Here is an 18,314-nt window from a genome sequence, read left to right as displayed (position 1 = left end):
GACAAGCGTGTCCTCTTATTCATCATAGTACTGGAAGCCCTAGCCACAGATCAGACAAGAAGTATAAATAAAAGGCATCCAAATTAGAAAGGAGGAATTAAACATGTCATTATTCGCAGATGACATCATAATGTACATAGAAAGCCTATAGGATCCACCAAAAAATTACTTGACCTCATAAGTGGATTTGGCAAAGTAGTGGAATACAAATATTCAGAAATTGATGGTATTTTTGTACACCAGCAATGAACTATCACAAAGAGAAACTGAGAAAAAAATTCCATTATTTCAACAAAAAATAAAATAAAATAAAATTTAACAAAGAAGGTAAAAGACCTGTACTCATAAAACTATAGAACACTGAGGAAAGAAACTAAGGAAGACAAAAATAAATGGAAGCACATTCCATGTTCATGTATTGGAAGAATTAACATCATTAAAATGTCCATACTACCCAAAGCAATCTATAGATTCAACACAATTCCTATTAAAATACCAATGGCATATTTTACAGATCTAGAACAAATATTCCAAAAATTTATATGGACCAGAATGACCCTGAATAGCATCAGCAATCTTGAGAAAGAAGAACAAAGTAAGAGGGACCACAATACCTGATATCAAATTATATTACAAGGCCACTGTGATGAAAATAGTCTGGTACTGGCATAAGAGCAGACATATAGATCAATGGAATAGAATGGAAGATCCAGAAATAAATGATATCTTTATCAATAATTATATTTGACAAAGGGGGCATGAGCATAGAGTAGAGCAAAAATAGTCTCTTCAATAAGTGGAGTTGGGAGAACTGAACTGGAATATGTAAAAAATAAAATAAAGCAAGACCACCAACTTACATATCCAAGGGCAAGGGAGATAAAGGGAAAAACAAACAAATGGGACTACATCAAATTAAAAAGCTTCTGCATGACTAAATAAATGAACATCAAAATGAAAAGGGAACTGACCATAATGGAGAATATATTTGCCAACAATACATTGGACAAGGGTTTATTTAACCTCCAAAATACATAAAGAATACATACAAGTCAACATCAGGAAGACAAACAATCCAATTTAAAAGCGGGCAAAGGACCTCAATAGTCACTTCTCCAAGGAGAATATGATATACACATGGCCCACAGGCATATGAAAGAATGCTCAGTTAATATCACTAGCCATCAGAGAGATGCAAATTAAAACCACAATGAGATACCACTTCACACCTGTGGTCAGAATTGCTATCATTAATCAATCAACAAACAACAAGTGCTGGCAAGGATGTGGAGATAAGGGAACCCTAGTGCACTGTTGTGGGAATGCAGACTGGTACAGCCATTGTGGAAAAACAGTATGGAATTTCTTCAAAAAATTAAAGATGGAACTGCCTCTTGACCCAGTGATTCCAGTGCTGGGAATATACCATAAGAATATGAAAACACCAATTCAAAAGAACTTATGAATCCCTACATTCATAGCAGTGCTATTTACAATAACCAAGATTTGGAAACGGTCTAAGTGACCATCAGTAGATAAGTGGATTAAAAAACTGATACATGTACACAATGGAATACTACGCAGCAGAAAAAAGGAATTCCTGCCTTTTACAACAGCATGGATGGGACTGGAGATTATTATGTCAAGTGAAACAAGTCAGTCAGTAATAGACAAATATCATATGATCTCACTGACAAGAGGAATCTAATGAACAAAATAAACTAACAAGCAAGATGGAACCAGATGCATGGAATAATGGAACAGAATGACAGCTATAAGAGGGGATGGGAGAGGTAGGCACTGAATGAAAGAAGGTGAAGGGATTAGTCAAACAAATTACATGAAGGACCCATGGACATGGACAACGGTGTTGGGATAGACTATGGTATTAGGGGGTGGGCTGGGTGGAGGGGGGATGAAGGAGGAATAATGAGAATTTAATAGTCTAAACAAAAAAAAAACATTTTTAAAAGACACATAGGGAATGAGCATCACACATTCTCATTTTAAAAAATGCTACTGCCTTAAATACAGACATATAGATCAGTGAAACAGAACAGTGTCAATAAACCATACATATACTAGGACTTCAGCAGGTGAATGACATATACGAGGTCTTTCCAGAAGGTATACAGCCATGTATTATGAAAAATAGATATCTATTGAAGAAGATACAAGAAACATTGTACATAGAACAATGACACTTCAGTCCCCTTCAGAGTAGGCACCTTGGGACCTCACACAGTTCTCTCAGTCATCATCAGCTGTCCCGTCCCCCCCCCCCCGTATTTTCCTGAATCTCATCTCATCCCTTTCAAAGGTGATTTTAGTTTTGGAACAAGCCAGAAGTCACAGGGCGCCAAATCTAGGTGAAAAGAGGAAAGCAGGACTACACTAAACTAAGAAGCTTTTGCAGAGCAAAAGAGACAAATGGCAACCTACAGAATGGGATAAAATATTTTAAACCATTTATGTGATATGGAGTTAACATCCAAAACATACAGGGTACTCCTACAACTCAATGATATAAAAACAAAACCTGATTTAAAAAACGGGCAAAGGCCCCGGCTGCTGTGGCTCAGTGGATTGAGCGTCGGCCTGCGAGCCAAGTGTCGCTGGTTCGATTCCCAGTCAGGGCACATGACTAGGTTGCACGTCAGGTCCCCAGTTGGGGGCGCGAGTGAGAGGCAGCCACACAGTGATGTTTCTCTCCCTCTCTTTCTCCTTTCCCCTCTCTCTAATAAATAAATAAATTTGTTAAAAAAAAAAAAAAAAAAAAAAAACGGGCAAAGTATTTGAACAGACGTTTCTCCATAAAAGATATACAAATAGTCAATAGGTACATGAAAAGATGTTCAACATCACTAACCATCAGGGAAATGCAAATCAAAACCACCATAAGATTTTATTATGAGTATAAACAAAAGAAGTGTTGGTGGGGATCTGGAAAAATTGGAATACTTACACACTTTTGGTGGAAATGCAAAATGGCATGACTGCTACTGAAAACAGTGTGGAAGTTCCACAAAAGATTAAAAATAGAAATACCATGTTGTAAAGCAATTTCACTCCTAAGCATTTATCCAAAAGACTTGAAATAGGGTCTCCAAGATAAATCTCATTCACATATTCATTGCAGCACTAGTCACTATAGTCAAGATGTGGAAATAACCTAATGTCCACAGATGGATGAAGAAATAAAATATGGTATACATATGTACTGGATATTACTCACCCTTAAAATAGCAAATCCTGCTGTGTGACAATCTTTAGGATATTATGCTAAGTGAAATAACCTACTCAAAAAAGAGACGGATACTGCATGATACAACTTACATAAGGTAGATAAAATAATCAAACATATAGAGGCAGAGAGTATAATGGTGGCTGCCAGAGGCTGGGGAAAGGGGAAAATGGGGAGTTACTATTCAATGGTTATAAATTTTCAGTTATGCAAGGTGACGGAGTTCCAGAGATTTGCTGTACAACACTGTACCTATCGTTAGCAATACTGTATTGTACACTTAAAATTTGTGAATAGGTAAATCTCATGATAAGTTCTTACCACAATGTAAAAAAGAAGTAATAATAGGGAAGTCCATAGCAGGCTTTGAAATGTTCAGACATATTCCTGAGACTCTAGAAGGTAACAAACATGTGCAGGGCTAAGTGTATGCCCAGAAAAGTTAGGGTATGAAAAGTCACTTTCTCATTTCTGGCTGATCTGAGGCTCTTCATAAGCAGAAAGTGAAGTCTAAGGAACAGCTGGAAACTACCTGCCTGAGCCTTAAAAGAATGACCACACACTTTTGGCAAAGGCTGGTAGGTTTTTTGGTTCAAGGCATTTAAGGAAAACTCTCCCTAGTCATTAACAGACCACTATGCTAACTGAACAGAGATTCCAATGGCTGCACATGAGAAAGAATTGAAAATTTACAGAATTGGTCCAGTAAAGTCATTAAACAAATAAATATCACCAACAACAAACCCTGGGTGCTGGGGGACTGACTGATTTTCAGAGTTGTCACATCATTTTAAATGCCAAAGTTATAACAAAAATTACAGGACTGTTACAAACTAAATATTTGTATCCATCCACCCCACCCCCCCGCCCCAATTCATATGTTGAAACCCTACCATCAATGTGATGGTAATAGGGGGTGTGGTTGAGAAATAGGGTTGAATGAGGTCATGAGAAAAGAACCTTCATGAATGGTATTGGTGCCCTTATAAGAGTCATCAGAAGGTGTGCTTCTCTCTGCTACTGCCATGTGAGGTCCCAATGAAAAGTCAGCAGTCTACAGCCCAAAAGAGGGCTCTCACCAAAACATGATCATATCATGCTAGAACCCTAATTTCAGACTTCTAGCTTCTAGAACTATGAGAAAAAAACCTCAGTTGTTTATAAGTCACTCAGTCTATGCTATATTGTTACAGTAGCCTGAGCTAAGACAAAGACACTGCAAAAAAAGAAAAAAGAAAAAAATAGGAAAGCATGGCCCATACACAGGAAATTGATCAAAACTATCCTGAGGAAAGATATTTGAATTCTCAGACAAAATTTTAAATCAGCTTTTATAAATTCTTCAAACAATTACAAGAAATTATGTATAAACTAAAAGAGTGTTTCAAAATGCCTTACCAAATAGGGAATAAAAATAAAGAGAAAGAAATAACAATAAAGAACCAAACAGAAATTCTGGAGTTGATAAGTACAATAACTGAAATAAAAAAATATACTAGAGGGACTCAATAGAAGATCTGAGCTGACAGAAGAATCAGCAGACTTCGAGATATGTTGACTACTTCATCTGAGGAAGACTGCTTAATCTGAGTAGCAGAAAGAAAAAATAATGTAAAAGAAACAAACAGAGACTCACACCCGTGGGTGACCATCAAGTATACCAGTATGTGCAAAATGGGAATCTCAGAAGGAGAGGAAGAGAAAAAAAGACTATTTGAAAAATTAATGGCTAAATGCTTCCCCAAATTGATGAAAAACATTAATCTACACATCATAGAACCTTTATAGAGTCCAAGTAAGATAAACTCCAAGAGATCTACTTGGAGTTTGTCCAGAGAGACACTTAGACATGTAGCCAAATTATCAAAAGAGAAAGATGTAGAACAAATCTTAAAAGCAGCAAGAGAGAAGAGACTCGTGATGGACAAGGGGTCCTATGATTAACTTCTCAATAAAAACTACAGGGGCCAAAAGACTATAAGATAACATATATGATGTGCTGAAAGAAACAGATCATCAACCAAAAATTCAATGTCCAGCAAAAAATAAAATACACACACACACACACACACACACCCCACAAACTGAGAGATGCCATTACTAGAAGACCAGACCTATGAGAAAAAACTATAGGGAGGACACCATACAGTAACTCAAATCCACACAAAGAAAGGGCATTACTAAAGTTGACTGCATAGATAATCATAAAGACAGTATAAATGTTTTTGTCTTTGCAAATTTTTCTTGTCCTATGTGACTTATACGATAAAGGCATAAAGCAATAATTATAAAACTATTAATGAGCTTAAAATCTATAAAGAGGTAATTTGTATGACAATAATAGTATTGGGTTGGCCAGAAATTTCCTTTGGTCTTTTCTGTAAGAGGGCTCTAGTAGTGCTTAATTGTCTAACTTCATTTGAAACAATTTTGTTAGATTGTATTGTGACAGCTCTCATATCAGCATGCATTAAAAAAACATCAAAATTGGTGAATTTTTGTGTAGCCATTTTAATTATTGAAGATGGAAGAAAATAAACAACCTTTTGGCATATTATGCTTCATTATTTCAAGAAAGGTAAAAACACAACTGAAACACAAAAAAAGATTTGTGCAGCATATGGAAAAGGTGCCATAACGGATCCAACATGTCAAAAGTGGTTTGTGAAGTTTCGTGCTGGAGATTTCTTGCTGGACAATGCTCCATAGTCGGGTAGACCAGTTGAAGTTGATAGCAATCAAATCGAGACATTAATTGAGAACAATCAATGTTATACCACAAGGGAAGTAGCCAACATACTCAAAATATCCAATTAATAAAGTTACTGGTGAAAATGAAAACCGTGTCTTATTTTACAGAAAAAATCATACGGACTCTTTGGTCAACCCAATACAAAGGAGGAAGAAGAGAACAGACCTAAATAGAAACAAAGTTTCAATATTATTGAAATTAAGTTGGTATTAATAAAAACTAACTTGTTTAAGCTAAGATGTTAATTATAATCCCCAGAACAACTACTGAAAGAATAAATAGTAAAAGAAGCAAGAAGTTAATTAAAATGATATACTGGAAAAACCCACTTAACATTAAGGGACAAGTGGAGTAAGAGAGGAACAAGAAAGATATGACACATATATACACAAAAATAGCAAAATGGCAGACTTTGTAAAGACTACTTTATCAATTGACTTCAATTAAATACATTAAATATAAATGAACTAAGCACTCTCCTGAACTAGAGAATGGATTAAAAAGAAAACATGATCTAATTATTTGCTGTCTACAATTCAGATACTTTAAAAACATTGAAAGTAAAAGGATGGAAAAAATATTTTCAAGCAAAGCAGAGCAGGGTATAAGAATTTTGAGTCTTCTTCCTTTTTTCCTTGGTTAAGTCTAGCTAAAGGCATTCTGAATTTTGTTGCTCTTTCCAAAGAACCAACTTTTGGTTTGTTGATTTTTCTCTATATTTTCAATTCTCTATTTCATTTATTTTGGCTCTAATCTTTATTATCTCCTTCCTTCAGCTTTATGTGGGTTTAGTTTGCTCTTCTTCTTGTAGTTTCTTTTTTATTTTATTAAGACTTTATTTTCTTAGAGCAGTTATAGGTTCACAGAAAAATTGAAGGAAAAGTACAGAAATTTCCCACAGAGTCCTGTTCCCACACATGCATAGCCTCCTCCACCATCAATATCTCCTATCAGAGCAGTACATTTGTTACAAATAATGAACCTACATTGACACATTATAATTACTTAGTCTATAAGTTACATTACAGTTCACTTTTGGTATTGTACATTTTATGGATTTGAACAAATTTTTATAGTTTCTTAAGGCAGACATTTTGGTTACTAATTTCAGAACTTTCTGTACTAATAAGGACATTTACCCTTTTAAATATCCCCTAAATACTGCTTTTTCTACATTTCTTAAGTTATGATATGTTGTTTTGTTTTTATTCATCTCAAAGTATTTTCTAATGTCCCTTGTGAATTTCTTTGATCCACTTGTTATTCGGTAGTGTGTTATTTAATTTCTGCATATCTGTAAATTTCTTAATGTCCTTCTTTATTGATTTCTAATTTCATTCTACTGTGAACGAAAGTGGTGAGAATGGACATCCTTGTCTTATTCCTGATACCGAGGGAAAATTTCACCCTTTCAACATTAATTATGATGCTCATTATTAATACAAATATATGGCAAATTGATTTCTGACAAAAATGCAAAAGCAAATAAATGGAGAAAGAATGCTCTTTTCAACAATTAGTGCTGGAACAATGGACATTCATTGGAAAAGAAGTGAAAAGTGAATCTCGACCTAAACTTCACACCTTTATATAAACATAAAGTCAAAATAGATCACAGATCTAAATGTAAAATATACAACTATAAAACTGTTAGAAGAAAACAATCTGGTTTTCATAATCTGGTGTTAGACAAAGAGCTTACACATGAAAAAAACAAACCATGATCCATGAAAGAAAAAAAATGACAAACTGGACTGCATAAAATTTAAAACATTTGCTCTGAGGCAAAAAACTTGTACACTGAAAACTACAAAATGATGCTGAAAGAAAGATACAAATAAATGCAAAGACATCATATGTTCATGGATTGATGGCTTAATATTGTTAAATGTTAATACTACCCAAACTGATCTACAGGTGCAATACAATCTCTATCAAATTCCCAATGACAATTTTTACAGAAACAGGAGAAGCCATCCAAAAATTAACATGGTATTTTAAGGGACTACAAATAGAGAAAACAATCTTGAAAAAGAAGAACAAAGTTGGAGATCTTACACTTACTGATTTCAAAACTTACTGCAAATCCACAGTAATTAAAACAGTGTGGTATTGGCATAAAGGCAGACTTATGTGGCTATACCAATGGAATAGAATGGAGAACCTCTCGCATTAATGGCCAAATGATTCTCAGAGAGGATGCCAAGTCTGTTCAACGGGGAAAAACAGTCCTTTCAACAAGTAGTACTGGAAAAATTGAACACCAACATTTAAAAAATGAAGTTGGAGCCTTATATCATACACAAAAAGTAACTCAAAATGGACTAAAGACCTAACTGTAAGAACTAAAACTATAAAACTCTCAGAAGATAATATAGGAGAAAAGCTTTATGACATTAGATTTGGTAGTGATTTATTGGATGTGACAGCAAAAACACAAGCCACAAAAGAAAAAATTGAGAAACTGGACTTTATAAAAAATAAAAGCTTTTATGTATGCATTAAAGGACACTGTCAACAGAGTGAGAAGGCAACCCAAAGAATGTGAAAAATGTTGGCAAATCACATATCTGATAAGGGATCAATATCCAGAATATATAAAGAACTACAACCCAACAGCAAATAAACAAAGAAACCACTCAAAAAAAAGAGCAAAGAACTTAAATAGACATTTCTCCAAAGACATACAAATGGTCAAAAAGCACATGAAAAGATGCTCAACATCACTAGTCATTAGGGAAATGCAAATCAAAATTACAAGGAAATACTACTTCATGTCCATTAGGATGTCTATTTTTAAAAAATAATAGAAGAAAGTAAGTGTAAGCAAGGGTATGGAGAAATTGGAATCCTTGTGGGTATGTAAAATAACATAGCCTCTAAGGAAACCAGTATGGTATTTACTCAAAAGGTTAAACATAGAATTATCATATGAGACATCAATTATACTTCTGAGTATATACCCAAAATAACTGAAAGCAGGAACTCAAATAGATAATTGTGTGTCCAGGTTCATAGTAGCATTATTCATAATAGTTAAAAGGTAGAAGCAACAAAGTGTTTATTGATAGGTGAATGGATTTTTAAAATGTGATGTATCTGTACAATGGAATATTATTCAGGCTTAAAAAGAAAGGAAATTTGCTGGATTGGTGTGGCTCAGTTTGTTGGGTGTCATCCTGCAAAGCAAGAAGTTGCCAGTTTGATTCCCAGTCAGGACACATGCCTGAATTGTGGGTTCAGCAGCATGTACGAGAAGCAACTGATGTTTCTCTCTCACATCAATGTTTCTTTCCTTATTTCTCCCTCCCTTCCTCCCTCTCTAAAAATAAATAAATTGGCATAATGATCTTAAAGGTTAAGATGACAGTTAGAATCAAGTGTAACTTTGACCAATTTTATTAGGTTACTTTTTGTTAGATCCACAAGTAACTTTAAGTTAAATATTGAAAAAGAACTGAAAGATTAGGAAAAGTTGTATATCTTGTGGTGAATGACACCTGCATATTAATAAAGACTTTGTAGACTGAAAAAATAAATATTTTTTTAAAAGGAAGTAAATTCTGACACATGCTGTAACATGGATAACCTTGAGGACATTCTGCTAAGTGAAATAAGCCAGACACAAAAGGACAAATACTATATGGTCCCACTTAGATGAGGTACCTAGTGTCAAATTCATAGAAAGTATAATGGTGGTTGCCAGGGATGGAGGGGAGAGAGGAATGGGGATTTATTGTTTAATGGGTACAGAGTTTCAGTTTGGGAAGATGAAAAAGTTGTGTAGATGGATGGTGGTGATGATTGCACAATCATGTGAATATACTTAATGCCATAAAACTGAATGCTTAAAATGGTTAAAATGGTCGATTTTAGTTAGATATATTTTACCACAATAAAAAAACTGTTCTGCAAAAAACAGAGTTAAAAGAATGAAAGGACAAGCTACACACTGGGATAAAACATTTGCAAATCAGATATCCAGCAAAGAATTGTGGTTAGAACAAAGAACTCTCAAAAGTCATCAGGAAAAAAATAAACCCAATTAAAAAACAGCAAAAGATATGGACACTTCAGCAAAGAGGATATAAGGATGGCAAACAGCACATGAAAAGATGTTCAACATCATTAGCCACTAAGAAAATGCAAATTAAAACTACAATGAAATACCACTTCACAGCTAGCTGAATAACTAAAATACCAACAATACCAAATGCTGACAAACATGTAGAGCAACTGGTGGTACTCTCATACATTGCTGGTGGGAATGCAAAATGATTCAGCCACTCTGGAAAATGGTTTGGCAGTTTCTTATAAAGTTAAACAAACACTTACCATATGACCCAGTAATCCCACTCCTAGATATTTACCTTAGAGAAATAAAAATTTTATGTTCACACAAAAACCTGTACAAGAATGTTCATATCAGTATTATTCATAATCACCATAACCTGAAAATAGCTCAAATACACATCAAAGGGTAAATGGATAAACAAACTTTGGAACATCCATACAATGAAACATTACTTAGCAAAATGAATGAACTATTGATACACACAGCTCAAAAGGCATTATGCTGAATGAAAGAAGCCACTCTCAAAATATTACATATCATCTGATTCCATTTGTATGACATTCTCTAAAAGATAAAACTACAGTGATGGAAAACAGATCAGTGGTTCCCAGAGATTATGGGTAGAGTTGGGGGCGACTATCAATGGACAGTACAAGGAAGTTTTAGGGTGATGGAGCTGTTCTCTATCCTAACTGTGGTGGTGATTATTACATGAATCTACATGATTTACAATTCACAGAATTGTACACCATAAAAAAATTAGGCAATTATATTGTAAGTTCATTTCAAAAATAAAAGAAAATATCAGCCTTTATATCATCATCATCAATAGTTATACCTTACTGATTAATAAAAATATTCAAAATTACTTGTGAAATAGGATCTCAAAAACATTAAGGTTGTTTTATGTCTGGTACAATAAACTTAGTTATAGAGAAAAAAATCAACAACACTAAATGTAAAAGTTTTACAACTTCTACTAGCTCCTTTCTTTAATAGTCTATATCAGAATAATATGCTCCCTCTGGATCATTTCCTATTAAACATTGTCATATACTGGATATGGAATTAAATAAGTACTCAACTTAGAAGTCTGGGACCCTAGGTTACATTCCTACATCTAACACTGTAAGAAAACTCTCGACTTGCCTTTTGTGCCTAATTTTATCTTCCTCTTCATTGAGGTCATGTACTTGTCTGCACTTGTCTTTTTGTGGTATGCTGTGAAGGTTTAAAGCAAGGAGTTTCAAAGATAGGAAACAGAACAGATTCATACACCACCCGCCCACCCCCAAATACCAGTCACTGCTCTACATGATTTACATGTATTACATCAATCCTCCTAACAATCCTACTATATAGCTACTATTAATATATTCTCATTTTACAAATGAAGAAACTGAAGCATAGAGTGGTAACTTGCCCAAAATCTCATAGCTAGTAAGTGGGGAATCAGAATCTTCCCAGGAGTCTGCCTCCAGAACCCATATTCTTCATCAGTATGCTATAATGTCTCTCTACAAAAGCCTATTCATTTATTGTTCTCCTTCCTTCACCACTGTTCTTCCAGGTTTATGGTCTCTAACAAATTGCTCATTCATTCTCATGGCTTTACCTCTCATCTAAACATAGGTGATTTCCAATTCTATAGATCTAGTTCTGATCTCTCTCCTGAGCTTCAACTGTTGCATTTCAAACTGCCTCCTCAATATCTGCATTTAATGATCCTGCCATTCTCACAAATACAACATATTCAAAATCAAATTCATTTTCCTCAAATTCCCCCTAAAACTTTCTTAATGTTGACAACTGTTAAGTCACACAGCCTTGAAACATTTGGATTACCTTTAACATATTCCTCTCCATTGACCCTCCTTCAGTCTCACAGAAAAAAAGTGTTACCAATTCTTCCTGTGTAATGTCTCTTAAACCATGCCTAACCTGCTTCCAATTCCATTGCCATCATTCTAGTCCACATTTGTCATGCCTAAATGACTGTATCACCTCCTAAATCATTTCCCCTGTTTCCATTTCTTCCTTTCTCTCATCATACAGGGTGGGACAAAAGTAAGTTTACAGTTGGGAGTATGTGAAACAGAGAGTTTATTCATTTAATTATTGTATTATTTTCCATAAAAACAACGGTAAACCTACTTTTGGACCACCCTGTATTTCTTGGTCACCAGAGTAATCATTTTCAAATACTGCTTTTCTCATGCTACTCCTGGCTCAAAAACCTTTAAACATATCCAAACTAACTGAATAACTAACTCTGTGCACGTCTATACTGCCCACCAAAGAAAGGTCAAAAATTTTATCTACCTTGTCTATCACAACACCCCTGAATACACCATAGTGCTCACAACATCTGCTACAACTGAAATACCTTTCCCTCTCCTTCCTAAATAATAGGTAGTATTAAAAGAACATTTAAATCTTACCTCCTCCGAGAGGCCTTCTTCAGTCATGCCAATGCATAGTAGCCTTTCCCTCCTCTGAACTCGTACAGCGCTAAACAACTGTATCTAGCATTGTTACTACAATGCCACGCTTCTCTCAAACCATACTGTAATTGGCACAAAGTCAGGAACCATTTATTAAACTTCTGTGCACCTTCCACAGTACCTAGCAGAACTTATCTGTTAAACTCATTCTTTCTGGTTAAGACAAAGACCATCTCTCCATATATTTTATGTGAATTTATAGTTCAGTCTAAAGATCTTTTACAACCTAGTCTCACTTACCTTTCCAGTGCTATCTCCTGTAATTCCCTGCCAAGTTCTCTATTGCCTGCTACACTGAACTTTTCATTGCTCCCCAGACATACCAGGTCCTTTTACAATCTTGTTCCTATCCACCTATTATCTCTAATGCCCTCTTCCCCTTGTTAACCTGACAAATGCCTGTTAGTTCATCAAGACTTAGTACAAATGTCAATTCCTGATTCCCCCAACAACACTTAGATATTCTATGTTCTGTGCTCCCTCAGTATTTTATTCAACTGCCTACAAATAGCAATTAAATACAGGACTACACACTCTTCAAGAGTAGTAATAGTTAGCCTTTCTCCTACCCCCTTCGCTAACTCTTTATATACAATGCCCTGATGGTAAATCTCTCTCAGTGAAAGAACACATCAAAGTCGGTGGCAATCACATACCTTGGTAATAAAGAGCCTTAAGGAAGGAGTGGCGATCAGCTCCCTGAAATAAGGATTTTTCTATTTCCATTTCTCGCCGGGTCAGTTGTTTGCTCTTTGCAAATCTCTGTGGCAGGCAGAGGATGCGCTGACGCTCCGAGATCCTTTCTTCTATATCTTGGAGACAGTTACGTATTGCTTCAGGTGTTGCCCTCAGTCTCCTCCTCTGAAATCAGAGAAATGAGAGGCCATTTATCATAGAAGACACACCCTGAAAGGGATGGTCTGATGCTTCAAGTAAGAAAGAAAATGATCAGAGCCCAGAAATGAGCATTTATCCATGTGGTAGCTAATAAGTCAAGGAATAACTTCTCTTTTCCCAAGGTCCCTGTCCTAGACACCACAAAGAAGATTCAGACACAAAGTTCAGCTTTGTGAAAACTAAAAATAAAAAGGTTCTCAGTGCCAAATAGAGATATTGTTCTCCATTGTCCAGAAAAAAATTGTTCCACTCACCTTTTCACCCGAAACATGGCTTTTCCAGATCAAGATTTCTGTTTCATTGAGCCCTAGTTCCCTGAGAGAAGCAGTTTCCTTGTCCTTCTCATGTAGTATTTGGAACTGGGACAAAGTCATAGTCCCAGCTGCTTCCTTCCCAAAGGGTCTATACATAGTACCAGGAGCAAAGCTCTCTTTCTTAGATACACATCTGCAAACCAAGAAGGAAAAGACTTAAGAACATCTTCAGGTTACCACAATTCAGAGATGGGGTTTACCATTTAATGAGGCACAATGAAACTCAAAGGCAAGTTGTCTCTCATGTCCCAATGTCCCATTCCTAGGCTGAAGCACCACTGCAACAATAGTCCCCTCATCCAGGACTAATAAATAACTGAATCAAATATTTATTTATTGAGTACCTACTATGCATCAGACACTGTGCTGGGTACTGAGAATTTAACAGCAAAAAAAGATAAAAATGTTTTCTGCTTCTGTGGAAAAACAGTGGAAGGAGAGGCAAGGAAACAGGCAATGTAAGTGCTATGTATGTTGGGGAAGACATAGGACAGGTACTTAGTGGAATATGGGAGGATTTGTAGAGGAAGAGACACAGAAGCAAAATCTTGCCTGAAATATAGACATTCACCAAGGAAAGTGGGGGGTGGGAGAGGAGGGTTCTATCCAGGCTTTAAGAGGTATCACCCAGAGGTGAGAGGGTCTATGATACTCTACTTGTTTTCAAAATCAATACTTACTCCTCAAAGGAGACAGAGGTGTCAAGTTGATCCCGAAGGAGGCTTTTCAGCTGCCTCTCCCCTTCTGTTTCCAACTCTTCTAGGACATGCTCATCACTCTTCACACAGCTGTTTACCCTGGAGTAGATATAGGGATAGATACAGAAAGTAGAAGAGATAGTGAAATCTCAAAATATATTTTTACCTATATTATCTACCTTTAGTGATCTCATTTGTTCAAAAGTCCTTCTCTAATAATTCATTGCCCACTATTTATTCCACAAACATTTATTAAATACCTATTTACACACAGCACATTGTAAGGTATTGATGGAGTCAAAGATATTCAAGACATAGTCCCTATCCTCAAGGAGTTCGCAACTTATTTAGGGAGAGGGAATATATATGTGTGTATGTGGTGTGTGTATGGGCCTGGCAGAGAGGGGAGTGGGAGAAAGAAGAGGAGAGGAAAGGAGAGGGGAAGGGAGAGGAGAGGAGGAGAATGACGATACAAAGAAGCATATGCCAAATTAGTAGGAGTTCACAGAAGAAAGATATAATTGGGAGCTAGGAGGGTAAATGAAGGAAAGAAGAGGGAGAACATGTATGAAGAAATGTTCTGGGGGATAATGTGAACTTTGATTTAACTGGCATTGTAGGGGTAGATAGGCTCAGATTGTGAATGGTCTTAAATATACCAACTAAGGGGCCTGGGCCTTAATATATAGGTATTAGAAAGTAATTCATTAGGTAGTTAAGAGACATGGTACAAGTGATGATTTAGGAAAAAGAATGCAGTTACAATATGCCTTATGGATTAGTACGGAAGAAATCAGAAGAACTAGCTGGAAAATTATTCAATTTATCAAGGATAAGGTGACAAAAGTCCAAACTGAAGTGGTAACAGTGGACATAAATGAAGAGTTAGATGAGAGAGGCCTTTTGAAGGTAGCAGTCAACGAGAAGTAAAAGATTAGCCCAAGATTTCAAGCTGTGAAACTGAGAGAACTATGGTACCAATGAAGGAAAGAAGAAAGTCCACATGAAATAAATGGTTTAGCAAGGAAACATAAGCATTGTTTTAGCCATGTTGAGTCAACTACCTACTACAATTGAAACACCAGCATGAAGTTCCAGGAAATATTCAAAGACATACTGAGTCTGAGGTGACAGTATAAGTGGTAATGGCTAAAAGGAAAGTGAGATATGAAAGAATTGTTGCACAGGTAAGTCTCAGGCAACATGGAAATATCAAGTCATCTGTAGAATCAGGATCTAGAGCTGTGAAAGGAATTCTGCAAAGGAAGAAGCATCAAAACAAACGTGAAAAGGGTCATAACATTTTATAGCCTAGGTACTACTGTGTAGAAATCTAGGTAAGGCTAGTATGAGCCAACTCACCATCAATAATTGAAAATACTTATTAGAGTGTAAAGAAACAGAAGAACCATTTAAGTAGGCAACAACAAATTACAAAAGACAAAAAAAAAAAAAAAAAGAACTCCATGAGGAAAATAAATATTAAAATACCTTCCTTATAGAATAGCCCTTTATTACTGGGGCCTAGGAAAAGTATCCCTCAAAATTATAAGCAAGATTTTTATGCTCTAGAAAAACGTATACCTATTTTGGGACATGTTAAAATATTCTTAGGCCCAGGTTTTAAAAAATCCCTTTTAAGTATCTTAATTTTTATTTATTATTTAGAATTCAGAAAGCTCTTAGTAAGTTTAAAGTGGCTTTGAAATGAATAAACCATAGCTAAATATATCAGTACACATGCATCTCAAAAAGAAATGTTGAGTAAAAAAAAGCAAATCACAGAAAAACGTATACAATATGTGTTGATACATATATATAAAGTCAAAAGTGGATAAAACGAGCAACATTTTGTTTAGGGATAAATTCCTCAGTATAAAACTATTTTTTTAAAGCAAGGGAATGGCAGCATAAAATTCTGGATAATGGTCCCCTCAGAAGGGAGAGGAGAAGCAATGGAAGGGCGTACACTGGGGACTTCTAAGGTGCTGGTAATGTTCCAGGTCTAAAGCTTGTAGTGGGTATGAGTCTATTATTAGTCTTAAAGTTTATATATACATTATTTGCATGTATGAGATATATCATAAGAAATATTTTAAAAAGTCACTTTGAGCCAGGGAAAATCAGAACCAGTTCTTTAAAAGATGCAGAAAGCGACAGTGCAGGAGAGTATAGTATCAGTAAGAATTTTTAATACACGGCCCTATGTCAGAGAGATTATTCTACTTGCAGAGTGAACACAACTAATTTAATGAGGATCTTTTAAAAAGGCTTGTGCACTAATTGGAAAGCTCGGGCTTTCAACAATGACCCGCCAAGTTAAAGCTGCCATTTCCTGCAAAACCAGTAGGGGGAACTGCTCGTAGCAATGCCTTCCTTTTCCTGACACTGAACCGGTTTTGTATTTGTCTTCTAAATTTGTAGAAACAAAGCATAACTTACTTTAAGGTTTGAAAACGCTACATGCCCGTGGGGCCTGAGCAAGTCTTCTTTAATACACAAACACTGCAAATAAAGGGCCCACCCTAGTCCCCTTTCTGAATACGGTGGAGGTATGGGGGTTGGAGCTGGCCTGGGTTTCTCAGGCGCTAGACATCAGTGGCCAAGGCCATTTTTCCTGAAGGGTCCATGTACTATAGGAAAAAGCCGCATCGTTCGTCCGGCTCCCGGCGCCCGCGCCATGGCTCAGTCCCTGGGCTAGCAGGGCGCTCCTATGGGAACCGGCAGCAGCAGCGGCCCTTCCACAACTTCGCCCTGCAGGCCCGCCTAGCCCATCTCCCCACCATCCTCCTTCCTTTGTCTTCTCTCTCCCACGAAACCGCACCCAGAGAACGTGACACACCCCAAGCACAAAATAATAAAAGCCATTTTAAGTTAAAAGGAAAACAGAGCTCCCTTTGCCGCCTGCTCTCAGACAAGACTTACCTCTTCATGTTTCCACAGGCCCTTATCCCTAACTTGGTAAATAGGCCGCAGACTTCAAGTCCCAGAATTCTGCGCGGCCCCATTCGAAGGAGATTGTGGTGAAGTGCTGAGCTTTGGGAATTGTAGTAGCGCAGAGCTAAAGAAAGGGAAAGAGAAAGCACGTATTGAGTAACCGGTATGTTCTAAATTGTTCAAATATTTCTCTTGAATTTCTTTTAGAGGTTAAAGGCAACACCCAAAATATCCAGCTCATAAACCGAGGAGTCACGTTTGACTTTCTAAGATTTTATTTTTTTATTTTTAAAGAGAGGAAAAGGGAGGGAGAAGAAGAGGGAGAGAAACGTCATTATTGTGGTTGCCTCTTGCGCCAACCAGAGACTTGGCCCGCAACCCGGGCATGTGCCCTGGTTAGGAATCGAACTGGTGACTCTTTGGTTCACAGGCTGGCACTCAATCCACTGAGCCACACCAGCCAGGGCCACCTTTGACTTGTTGATGCTCCCATTCAGTATCATCAAATCCTGACGCCTCCAGTTTCTCTCAGATTTGTTCCTATTAGCCATGCTTCTGCTTCCAAGGACTTATTGTCTGACCTACCTGCTGTTTGCAGTGGAGCCTCTCTGGTCAAGCCTCCAGTGTAGGCAGAATTATCAGAAACAAGTTTGACGACATCACTTGCAATAATGGTTTTCCTCTTGTAATAGAGGTTTGCAAGACATTTACTTCCTGGGAATCAGAATTACATGTGTATTCAGGCCGGTGAACGTTTTTATTATAGTAAATCAAGAAAGGGATATAGCATAGTGCTCAAGAACATGAGCTCTTAGTTTCTAGAAATGGAAATACAAATGTTCTTAAGTATATGAAAAGAAAGATGCTTAATCTCACAAGTGACATGGAAATTT

The 18,314-nt window shown here is 36.5% G+C and overlaps 1 protein-coding gene across 3 annotated transcripts in view; it reads right to left on the bottom strand.

The window, feature by feature from the left end:
• RBM41 (RNA binding motif protein 41) overlaps positions 1-18,084 on the bottom strand; it is a 155,676-nt gene extending 137,592 nt beyond the window's left edge. Inside the window, exons 1-6 of one of the 3 annotated variants that reach the window (XM_090264831.1) lie at positions 18,007-18,084; positions 17,410-17,545; positions 14,467-14,583; positions 13,727-13,919; positions 13,232-13,436; positions 11,221-11,292 (exon numbers count right to left, since the gene is read on the bottom strand). In XM_090264831.1, the coding sequence (XP_090120957.1) occupies positions 11,221-11,292; positions 13,232-13,436; positions 13,727-13,919; positions 14,467-14,583; positions 17,410-17,492 (670 nt within the window). In that variant the 5' untranslated portion in view covers positions 17,493-17,545; positions 18,007-18,084. Of the gene's footprint in view, positions 1-11,220; positions 11,293-13,231; positions 13,437-13,726; positions 13,920-14,466; positions 14,584-17,409; positions 17,546-18,006 lie in introns of those variants that run through there. The other 2 variants (XM_090264832.1, XM_090264830.1) reach the window with 2 other exon arrangements.
• Between the last annotated feature and the right edge of the window lie 230 nt (positions 18,085-18,314).

Source organism: Furipterus horrens, unplaced genomic scaffold (assembly GCF_987537825.1).
Source record: "Furipterus horrens unplaced genomic scaffold, mFurHor1.1.pri manual_scaffold_17, whole genome shotgun sequence".
NCBI lineage: Eukaryota > Metazoa > Chordata > Mammalia > Chiroptera > Furipteridae > Furipterus > Furipterus horrens.
This window is presented reverse-complemented; position numbering and strand designations above follow the sequence as displayed.